At 46.7% G+C, this 11,264-nt stretch overlaps 1 protein-coding gene across 1 annotated transcript; it reads right to left on the bottom strand.

Moving 5' to 3' along the window:
* Nucleotides 1–127: 127 nt before the first annotated feature.
* On the bottom strand, nucleotides 128–10,036 carry EPHB6 (EPH receptor B6). The gene is made up of 16 exons (XM_044677896.1): nucleotides 9,940–10,036; nucleotides 9,568–9,632; nucleotides 8,234–8,960; nucleotides 7,070–7,225; nucleotides 5,975–6,322; nucleotides 4,933–5,057; nucleotides 4,510–4,669; nucleotides 4,054–4,168; nucleotides 3,706–3,758; nucleotides 3,240–3,359; nucleotides 2,793–3,040; nucleotides 2,364–2,558; nucleotides 1,729–1,878; nucleotides 934–1,127; nucleotides 624–779; nucleotides 128–401 (listed from the first exon to the last, which is right to left on the bottom strand). The coding sequence occupies exons 1-16, from the start codon at nucleotides 10,034–10,036 to the stop codon at nucleotides 293–295; spliced, it is 3,018 nt and encodes a 1,005-aa protein (XP_044533831.1). The 3' UTR covers nucleotides 128–292.
* Nucleotides 10,037–11,264: the final 1,228 nt, after the last annotated feature.

The raw sequence follows: 11,264 nt of genomic DNA on the forward strand, positions 1-11,264 counted from the left end.
TAAAAGCCTTCCATGTTGACCTTTCTCCCAAAATATTTCAAATGCCTTTAACCTTCATCCTGTGGCCTCCTAGTTTCCTACTTACATGAGATTTCATTACACCTCCATGTTGACAAAATCCCATTTTTCCCTTTTAATATGGCAGGGGGAGAACCATTTTGGAGGGAACAATCCAAAGAATGAGTCATGGGTGGGCAGTGAGCAAGGGCCGGTTCTTCCATCTGAAACCAAGGTTCACCCCATCTGTGGTCCTTTTGAGGCTGTGTGTCCATAGCTATTTTCTGTCAAGTGTTCAGACCTCCACTGGGCCTGGCTGGCTTAGGTGTTGTTGAAGAAGATGGATGTTGTGGAGGAGTTTCTTCTGGTGTCCAGCCAGAGTGATGCCCAAGGCAGGCATATCCCTGGGAAAAGGAGGAATGGGGATGATGGGACACATATCCTCTCTACCTGCCTCCCTTGAGCTTTGACAGCAATTTTTGCTGCTTTTCCCTGGGAACATGGGGATTCTGAAGGAGGGAGAAGATCAAGTGCCCTTTTGAATGAGAGATGTGTGGCCCTGACACTTGGACTCTTTCTTCCCCCAACCCCTTCTCAATGACGACATTCCCTGTTAAGCCGCTTACTCAAGGCTGAGCTGAGCCACCTCATTGAAGCTACAGAGCCCAACTTTGGAGAAGCTGTCCTGATAGCACTCCATCCCAATTGCAGACAACCAGGCCTGAGGTGTTTCCAGTGAGGAGAAGTCCAAGGTCACAGGACTCAATAGGCTCTGGGAGGGTCTAGTGGGAGAAGGGGTTAGGCTGGTCAGGGGTTTCAGGCTCAAAGTTCATAAGCAACTTCCACACCATGTCTCACCCAGGGCTCTTGCCTCTCCCATTTAGTAGCCCATTTCTACTTCTTGATTCTCCCTAGCCCTCTCTAGTTTTCCCAGACCTTCCCCTATGGACTCCGACAGCCTGTAGCATCTCGGGTTTGCGGATCATCTTGTCCAAGGCAGCTACTAGTTGGTCAAAGTGAGGTCGCTGGGCAGAATCCTGTTGCCAAGTGTCTAGCATCAGCAGGTGCAGCCCATTGGGGCAGCCTGGGGGTGGAGGAAGCCGGAACTCCTGTTCTATAGCATGTAGCACCTTGAGAAAAAAACAGAAGGTCAGAAAATCAAAGAATCTCAGAATCTTGGAAAGCACCTCAGAATCTATCTAGTCCAAATTATATCTGAATAGGAATTCTCACTACAGCCTCAAAATCCAGCTTCTACTTGAAGACTTGTAGTGTGGGAGGAACCCACCACCTCCAGAATTAGCCCAGTTAGCTTTTGGATAGCTCTAATTGTTAGCAAGTTTTTCCTTCTATCAAATCTCAGTTTTCCTCTCTGAAGCTTCCCATTGCTATTAGTTCTCCTTTTGGGGACAAACAGAACAAGTCTAGGGTCTATTTCCACTAGTCAATTCTTCAGACACTTAAAGATAGCTATTCTGTTTTCCATATGTTCCCTTCTTCAGGCTAAGTATCTACACTTTCAGCCAATTTCCATATAACTATCTACCTCAGTGATAGGTAATTAAAAGACAGGAAAATGGTATGGGGAGTGCATAGGAATGGATATATAGAATCTATGGAGTAACCCAGAACCCCGCTGGGATGGGGTGGCTAAGCAGATTAGAGGAAATGGAAAGGAGTTTTAAATTTAGAGATAGACTCTCTACACTGGGGTAGAGTGGGGATTCTTACCTCTTGGTCACTCATGTCCCAGTATGGGCGTTCCCCATAACTCATCACTTCCCACATTAGGATCCCAAAGCTCCAGATATCACTGGCTGTTGTAAATTTTCCATGAATTAGGACCTCAGGAGCTGCCCAGCGGAGTGGAGGTTGTAAACCCTGGATGTGGGTAGATAGGAGACTGTAGAGCTTTGGAGGCCCCAAGCTAGTGTCCATGGTCCTTAGATCTTTCTTCAGCCCTCCCTCCCTAGGATTTCTTAATATCCTTCCCCAAATCTCCCAGTATCCATTCTCAGTGTGAGCTCCCATCTTTTTCTGCCCTCAGTAGCTATATGTACCACTAAATTTATGAATTAATTTCTTCCCTATTTCTTTTTTTTTAATTAGTTTTTTTTAAACCCTTAACTTCTGTGTATTGACTTATAGGTGGAAGAGTGGTAAGGGTGGGCAATGGGGGTCAAGTGACTTGCCCAGGGTCACATAGCTGGGAAGTGTCTGAGGCCAGATTTGAACCTAGGACCTCCCGTCTCTAGGCCTGGCTCTCAATCCACTGAGCTACCCAGCTGCCCCCGTCTTCCCTATTTCTTTTGAGAGCATACTGACCCATCTTTGAAATGATGTTTTCCAGAGACATGATCTCTCACCTGGCTGCTGTGACTCAGATAGCTGTGGCCATGGCTAAGGTGGGCCACTTTGCACACGAGGTGGCCATTGACCAGTACACTATGGGCCGTCAAAGCCCTATGTACAAAGCCACAACTGGACAGGTACTGCATGGCTGCTGCCACACCCCGCTGCATAGCCACAAGTTGTAGGTTACTGAATTGGCCCTCTTGTTGCTGGAGAGTAAAGAGCAGAGGTCAGCTATAGAGCGGAGGGAAGAGATAAAAAGCTACTGACCCAGAAGTCTGGTGAGATCAGCCATGGGTCAGGGTTGGGGTTAGAAAGGGGCAAATCAGAAACTAAGGAGAGAGGGGGAGACATAATAGAAGAATTGCAAATCCTCTCCCAGGATGATTGGGGGACCTCTCCACCCTAGTCCCTGGAGACCCTTCCCTCTGGATTCTACTGACCCTGAGAAAGCTGTCCAGTGGGCCATTCTCCATGAGCTCAGTTAGCACCATGAGGGGTTGACTCTTGGTAACCACACCCTCAAGCCGAAGGACATTAGGATGATGGAACTGACCCAGTACTGCAGCCCGGCCCAGGAAGGCATCACGCTGACTTTCTACTCCACTGGCCCACAGAGTCTGAATGGCTACAGCTTGTTCTCGTCGTCCTCGAGGCTGCAGCCAGCCTCTGCATACCTCACCAAAGGAGCCTAGGTGGTAAATGCATAGTCAGCTTGCATCAATTTAACAAGGGATAAAAGGAGAAGGGATATCTTTAGGAAGGCAATAGGCACAGGGGTGTTTAGTCATACCACCAGAAGAGCTTGGTTGCACATGGGCTGACCGAGGGAGGGGAGAGCCTTAGGAAGGTTAGGTCACCTCTGCTATTCCCTTCAGCTCTTTTGATACCTGGTCCAATAACCTCTTCGATCTTGACATATGCTGGATCCACCTCCCTGGTGAACTCCCTGATGGCCTGGCTAGGATCTTCATATGTAGATGGATCAATGTAGTACTTCACTCCAAGTCCTGTGGTTTGGGGATCATGGTTAAGACTCACCCATCCTACTGAAAAAACATAACTCTCCAGGATATTATCAGTGTTGGAGAGATTCATAGGATGCCTATTACAGTTCTTAGTAAATATTGGTTAAAGTAATCATAGATTTAGAGAGAAGGGATGTTAGAAACCATCTAGTATAACCCCTTCATTTTATAGATGAGGTTATGTTTTCCAGCATCATGCAGATAGTAGGACATCCTATCATGAGCCTTCCCACCACTAACTCCATCATTTCCCAGGGCCTTCACTTTTTATCTTCTTCCCTTCTCCCTCAGGTTCCACCACTCCTTTCCCAACTCCCCTTCATACCACTGGGGCTGGTGTACTGCTGCAATGGTTCCGTGTAGCCTGTCCGTTGACGCTTCCTGTAAGCACAGACTTAAGAAACTTGTAGTCTCCTAACCTCCAATTTGCTACCCCTCCCTAGCTACTTTGCCAGTTGTACAAAGGGCAGTGCTATGAATGAGAATTCCCACATCTCACCTCCCCACATACCTTTCTTACATTTTGATAGGGGCAGAGGGCAAGGGGAAAGAGGAACTATATCATTACACCTATTGGGGTGGGATAGGGGAGTACACTCAGGCTGTCCTGAATCAGGGGTTGTACTGGAATCAAGGGATGGGAATTTCAGATGAGGGGGTAAAGGAGAATCATCACCTCCGGAAGATGAAGGCAAAGATGGTGATGGCTGCTAACACGAGGAAGGCCAGAGCGCCCAGGGCAGAACCAACCACCAATGGGAGCCTCTCCGGGATCAGGCGGGACAACTCACCTGAGAGAAACACACCCAGCATGACCCAGTAGCATCCACCTAATAACATATGGACCCACACCCAAAGTCCTTTAGACAAAGCCACACCTAACAACCTTGAAAAACAGACCAACTGGAGGAAGTCACACATACCTAGAGTCATATACTCAAGGTGACATATATACCCATTCATTCATGGATCCATAATGATACAATGATGAGGATGCTAGAGCTGTCCAAATTGCATTTTCCCAGTAGACCCTCATTAATTGGAGAATGATCTTTTAATCAAAGGGGATAAGATCCAAATTCTCTAAAGATCCTCCTTCCCTAGTGCCTCCCATACTTCAGATTCCCCTCACCTTGTGGGAGAGTTTGGAAATAGACCTTGCCCCCATAGGGGCCATGACCTGCTGCACTCCGTGCCCGAACTTGGAAACCGTAGATATGGCCAGGGCTCAGTTGGGATACAGTAGCTGTGTTGGTCTCACTGGTCAGTATGGAGAAGTGGGCCTCATCTGCCTAGAAACAATAGATGTTCTAACCTTGTGCCCAACCTAGCCTTACAGTTTAGTCTTGCCCTGGGTACCAAACTCAATTTAGGGACAACAAACACTGTGACAACCCAAGTACATGCCATCCAACAAAGGCTTCACTGTGTTCCCAACCTTTTTTTTCCCTTGAACAGCCTAATTCTCCCTCTACCCCTGCTTTCCTTGCCCCCAGCCCTGCTTACTGTTCTCTGTGCCCAGTTTCTATCTGTCCCTTCCCTTCCTCTTACCCACCTGGTCATAGTACCGGAGTTGATAATCCAGGACGTGTCCATGCCGTTGATCAGGCTGTGGCCAGGACACAGTGATGCTGTCAGATGCCCGGCTCACCTGGTGCAGCAGAGGAACTGCCGGGGGGACTAGGGGGAGGGTGGATCACTCAGGGGATGGCTGGAGGGACTGGGGAGAGTGGATTCCTTCAGGAGACTTGGGGTTACTCAGACTAGCAGATGACTGGGAAAGCAGGAATGCTACTCAGTGGGTGATAAAGGTAGAGGAGCAACAAGACTGCCAGTAGCTCCCCTCTCTTTCCCCCTCCTCCCTGTCATACTCTTTCCTCACCTCCAGTCCAAGAAAAGAACTAGTTCTGTCAAAAAGACTCCTGCCTAGCATTCTTTCAGTGGAGTTCTATGTTTTCCACTGAATATAACCTAGCTCCTCTGTTTCATTAGCCATGATAAATTGAACTTAGACTACACTTTAAGGTTTACAAAATATTCTTACAACAGCTCTGAGAGATGGTTGGTCCACATATTATTATGCCCACTTTTTACAGGTAAATCAGAAAGGGATTGGCCCTAGAATCACAGAGCTGGTGAAGTGCCAGAGCCAGGATACCAATTCAGGCACTTTGGCTTTCAAACTTCTGCTTTTCCCACCTTGTTACCAGGACCTGTAATTTTCTAATTTCATTTGGAGATAGTAGAGCTAAATCTGGAGAGTTTGAGGAGGTAGGAAGTACAATGACTCAGAACCAAGCTGACTCACACAGTCAGGCCCATGAGGGAAGAAGGACATAAAGGCATGAAGACAACCACCATGACCCAAAGTAGACAACAATAACAACTGGAATTCTCTAGAGTCTGAGGAAGCCATCTGTAGATCTCACAAGCAGGAAGAATAGGGGAAAGGAAGCACCCCTAGGTTGGGGAAAGGATGGGATGAAGTGAAGATGACAGGTTGGAAGAGTGAGTAGGAAAGGGATGGAGAAGGAAAGGTTATTTGGAAAGGGTAAAATTTAGGAGAGAGGGTTCAGAGGATCAGAGAAGGGTCTCACCTTCATGGATGATGCTGACATTGATGGCTGTGGTCTTTGGTGGATCAAAACTGAGCTCAGATACTCCATTGAGAGACTGCACCTCCAGGATGTAGGGCACATGGGCTTGTAGCCCTCCAACCAGCACTCGGCTTTCAGTAAGGCCTTGCTGTCGAGGATCAAAGTACACCTCATCTCCACAGTGGTGACAAGCTTCACTCTCAGGACTATGTTGGTCTCCACACTGCTTGCACACGATGTTAAACCGCACATCCCCTCGGCCACCCAAGTCTTGGGGCAGTCGCCAATATAGCATCAAGGATGAGCCCTGAACCTCAAACCAAAGGTCTCGGGGTGCTGATGGAGGCCCTGGGTAGATACACAGAAAAATAAGGCTTGTGGTAGCAGCAGAGAGTTTGGAGGCTAGGGTAAAGGTGTACAGGGATTTGAAGAGGTCAGAGTGGTATGGTTGGAATGTAGAGAAAACAGAAAATTGGATGTCGTCTATACAGAAAGAATAGATCTGTGGTCTGTCTAAAAGTACAAAAAAGGAAGAGTGGCAGAGAGAGACAGGGGTATGTAATTGAGAAGTCAGTGAGTAGATACAGAGGATAGTCATTTTTTTAAAACCCTTATCTTCTGTCTTTGAATCAATATCATTTCTAAGGCAGAAGAATGGTAAGGGTGGGCAACTGGAATTAAGTGACTTGCCCAGGGTTACTCAGCTAGGAATTATCTACCTAGCTGCCCTCAACTCACTGTCTTCTTCCTTCCTTCCTTCTTTCCTCCTTTCCTTCTTTCCTTCCTTCCTTCTTTTCCTTCCTTCCTTTTCTCTCTCTTCCTCCCTTTCTCTTTTTCCTTCTCTGTGTCTCTCTCTCTTCCTTCCTGTTTCTTTGTTTCTTTGTTCTCCTTTCCTCCCTCCCTTTCTCTTTCTTTCTGTCTTTCTCTCTCTTTCCTTCTCTCTTTCTTCCTCTCTTTTTCACTCTCTCCCTTTTTCTTTGTTTCTTTCTTCCTCCATCCCCATTCTCCTAATCTTCTCCCCTCCCCTTTGTTACTATCACCAATTCCCACTTACTTTCAATTCCCCACCCCTCCCTTCAGTGATAAATGACTCACCAGTGCAGGGAGCTTCAGGGGCATCAGAACTGGACCGGTAGAAGCCACTGAGGCAGGGGCACATAGATGCACCAGGCATGGCAGTGTGGCTTCGGGAGGGGCAGGGTATACAGGAGGCACCCCCAGCCAAGGCCTTAAAGGATCCCCTAGGGCAGGCTGGGATGAGGCAGATAAGACAGGGAACTCATTATACCCATGGTCTCCACTCTTCCTACTGTTCCTGACCCCCACCCTCTCACCTTTCCCCAAACTGATCTCTATTTTTTAGTAGAGAAAGACTTCTCCTGTGCAGCAGGTCTTCCCTCTCCACTCAACCATATTCCCAACCCCTTGAGCTGGTAGAGTGTTTCACCTCCACTGAGCCTACAATTAAGAGGCAGGGCCATAGCTAGAACCCTATCCATGCCTGTGAGTTTTATGTTGCTTTTAACCCCTACTTCCCCCTTCCACTCCTCCACCAGCCTTGAAGCCATAATACTCAACTTCTTATTCTTCCCAGTAATTATTGTTTGCTCATATTTACTGAGTTCTATAATTCTTGGAAAAGTATCTTGCACACACTACCTCATTAAATTCTTGACAATCCCATGAGTTAGGTAAAACAAATATCATTAACTCCATTTTACAAATGAGGAAGTGGAGTCTCAGAGTAGTCAAATGATATCCTCAAAGTCATGGAGACAGTAAGTTACACACTCTCCTGACTGATTTTTATTGTCCTTTCCTTTATATGATCATCCATAGTCATAGCCCTTTCTCCTTTTTTCTGGCCCTGTACCCTAGAGAATTCTCTCCCATAAACATTCCATTAGGAAAAACTGAGGCATGTGTATCTTTGTTCTAGGAGAGAAAGGGCTAGGGATAAAATCCATCGAATCTGGCCAGTCTGCTCCCTAGCTTCCTTCTTCTGACATTTCTTCAAAAGGCAGAAGTGTGACTATTCTTGTCTTTCCACAGCCTTGAAATCCTGGGAAGGGGCTGTGGGCAGTCTTAAAGGGCAGAATTTCAGGTGGTAGCTGTAGGTAATATTGAAGGGCAATGCAGGGTTAGTAAATCAAAATGAGAAACTCAGGGGAATTTGCCCTATCTCTGGGTGACCAGAACTTTGTGGGGGTATAAATTCCAAGTGTTTCTTCCATCCTGGAGAAGGGGACTATGTCTCACCTTGGCAGGCTCTGTCGCCGTGTGCAGGTTGGTACCCAGGGCGACAGTGACAGCTTCCCACAGCTACCATCCACTCGCCTTCACCATTACAGTGAAGCCTTGGAGGGTTGCTCCCCACTCCATCGTCCTCTGGCTCTGCCTGTGCCACACAGGTGCCCACTGCCTCCACCAGGGAAGCTCCCCCTGCCCCACTGGCTTGCGTCTCAGGAAAAGAAGCAAAGGCCTGAAGTACAGCAGGGCAGGAATAGGCAAATATCTTCACAACTACAAGGGCAAGACATGCTCCTGTATCTTGGAAGGCCACATAGAAGCCTCGCTGGGTCAATGGCCCAAAGCTCCTCTCCTTAACATTGAGCTGAAGCCCAGCCCCTCCTGCCCAAGAGGAGGAAGAGGCAGAAGCAGGGAAGCTTTCATCTGCAGCAATTGTGTCCACCTTGATCCAGGGCCCAAGATGCCAGGCTGATGCATGGCTGGGGTCATCTGGCTCCTCAGCCTGGCGGTAGTAGAGGGTAAAGGTCTCTCGGCACATCCCTCCACCCACTCCCAGGCTGGTACATGCCCTCACAGAGAAGTGGAGTCTGATATGTGCCCGATGAGCTCCTTGGCGATCCACAAAATGGGTCTGTAGCCAGTTGTCTTGTCCGAGACCTAAACCCTCTGCTACATGGCATGCCTCAAATGTTCTAGTCAGACGCTGCTGATTATCCAGGACACTGACCTCATCCCACTGCAAAGAGGGTGGGAAAGGGAAGAAGAGGTCGCATTAGCCTTCCAGCATTTCTGGTGGCAAAGGAAAACAGCTTAGGGCAGTATGGGAAGCAGAGCAGAAGGGGATATATCAAATTTGTTCTTTCATTAAATTCATATCATTCAAAGTAGCATGCAGAAGGATGTACTTTTTCAAACCTTTACCTTCTGTCTTAGAATCAATGTTGTGTATTGGTTTCAAGGCAGAAGAGTGGTAAAGACTAGGCAATGGGGGTTAAATGTCTTGTCCAGGGTCACCCAGCTATGAAGTGTCTGAGGCCAAATTTGAACCCTGGACCTCCCTTCTTTGGGCTGGCTCTCAATCCACTGAGCTACCCAGCTGCCCCCAGGATGTACTTTTTTCAAACTGCTCATTAGAGTTATCCCTTTAATTTCTTCCCAGAGGCTATAGTCCTAAATCTCTGTACCTCTCCACATCCTGTGATATCTGTAGGGGAAAGATTCTAGAATAAACTAGAGATGTTCCTGATTTGGGAAGGTAGGGCCAAATAGGTAAAAGTAATCAGGCTGAACTCTGGATGGATATGGAACTACCCTTGGGTAATGGGTGAAGGGGATATACTTACCCCTCCTGGTGGGTAGGTCAGCCAGCCTATTTCAGATGTTTCCCCTGTAGTGTCCAGCAATACTTCTGCCCAAAGAGAAGCAATCACAAAGCTCCTAGTCTTCTCTTCTCCCTCAACATAGCATCCCCACCACAGTCCATTCCAGCTTTCTTCCTTGAGAAACCTCAACCACAGATCATCTTTCCCACTCATAACAAATAAAATATCAAACCTCCCTTCTTCCTGGGTTTCTTTGATGCTTTTCTTTTCCTTTAAAACATCCCCATATCCTTCTTTCTCATTCTCTCTATAAAAGTCAACTCTTCTTCCTCTTATCTTTGGGGGAAGGAGAGTGGGAGTATCCCTTGATCATTGCTTTCTCTTCCTTCTTACCTTCAAGGGCTAAAGCTGGAATTATAAAGAAGAGGACCCAGATCCACACCATATCCTCCACTTTGTCCCCAGTCTGAGTGGCCCCTTTAATCAACATGGGGCATCTTCAGGACTTTCACCATTGTTCTACACACCATCTCCACTGCCAGGTGGGGCAATTCCTCCCTCAGAACTGAGGGATCTCATCCAAGATCACTTCCTAAGAGGAGACACAAGGAAAGGAAAAAGAAGGGAGAGAAAGCTACAATTTCCTCATCCTCTTTGCAATTAATGAACCTTCATGTCCACCAAGACTCAAATTGTTCCCAAGCATAGCAAGGATTTTAGTTATCAGGAAGTGAGCTCACTTTCCAATGCCAATGTTAACTCACTCAGGAGGAAAATTTAGTTGCCTTCTTTTTCCTTGCTCTGTCTCTTGGTATGGACTCAAAGCTTAGTATGCCCTAGTTCTGTGCCTTCATTTCTTTTTACACAGTGACATGGAATAAACCTTCTGCCCCCATTGCTACTTTCCAAAGGCACAGGAGTGGGATCTCAGCTGATCTTATGCTCATCTGGAAAGAGATTTTTTTTTTTCTGATTCGGCCTCTATTGACTTTCACTCTCTTCTCAACCCCATCCCCCAACCACTTTTTGAAACCTTGAAGCTCCTTAGTAAGTAAGGGAAACTGGGTATGGAACTGCCCCCAGTCATTCCTTACTAGGGACACAAAGGGCTCTCTTTCTTTGCTGTCAGACCTGGCAGCCTAAAATGTTTCAGAGGAGCAGTGAAGCAGGAGGGAGGGAGGAATGAAAAGCTCTGGGGCATGATGGAAGAGGGGAACACATGAGCAGAAGTAAGAAGGGGGAGGGAAGAGAGACTATGTCGTGCCAAAGCCTACAATGGAATGGGAAAGGAATAGAGATATGAAATCCCTAAGGGGTGAGGGCGGAGGAAAAAAATGAAGATTTCTGGGGAAAACAATCTTCTTGTGGGTTATCTTTTTAACTGAAATATTTGCTTTTTTAAAAGAATAAATAACATTTTCAGGAAGTCGTACCTATATTGCTGCCTATTTCTTCCTTTTCTTATTTATTTCTCAAACTTATGCAAAAGAAGAATAACTAGCATTTATATAGTGTTTTAAGTTTGCAGAATACTTTACCTATTATCTCATTTGATTCTCATAGCAGTCCTGCAAAGTAAGGCTACTTTTAGCCCAACTTTAGAGATGAGGAATCTGAGACTGAGCAAGGTTAAATCACTTGTCTATGTCTTAAAACAAGTATGTGAGGAAGGATTTGAACTCAAGTCTTCCTATCTCTCAAGTCTAACATGGCCCACT

The sequence above is a fragment of the Gracilinanus agilis genome, chromosome 5 (assembly GCF_016433145.1).
Source record: "Gracilinanus agilis isolate LMUSP501 chromosome 5, AgileGrace, whole genome shotgun sequence".
NCBI lineage: Eukaryota > Metazoa > Chordata > Mammalia > Didelphimorphia > Didelphidae > Gracilinanus > Gracilinanus agilis.

What these genes read in the sequence shown, in the direction of transcription:
- EPHB6 (XM_044677896.1), bottom strand. Translation starts at nt 10,036, where the DNA reads ATGTTGATTAAAGGGGCCACTCAGACTGGGGACAAAGTGGAGGATATG. An exon ending in AACTCCGGTACTATGACCAG is followed by an intron (nt 4,670 to 4,932) that starts GTGGGTAAGAGG and finishes TATTGTTTCTAG; the next exon opens with GCAGATGAGGCCCACTTCTC. An exon ending in CACTGGACAGCTTTCTCAGG is followed by an intron (nt 2,559 to 2,792) that starts GTCAGTAGAATC and finishes TTTACTCTCCAG; the next exon opens with CAACAAGAGGGCCAATTCAG.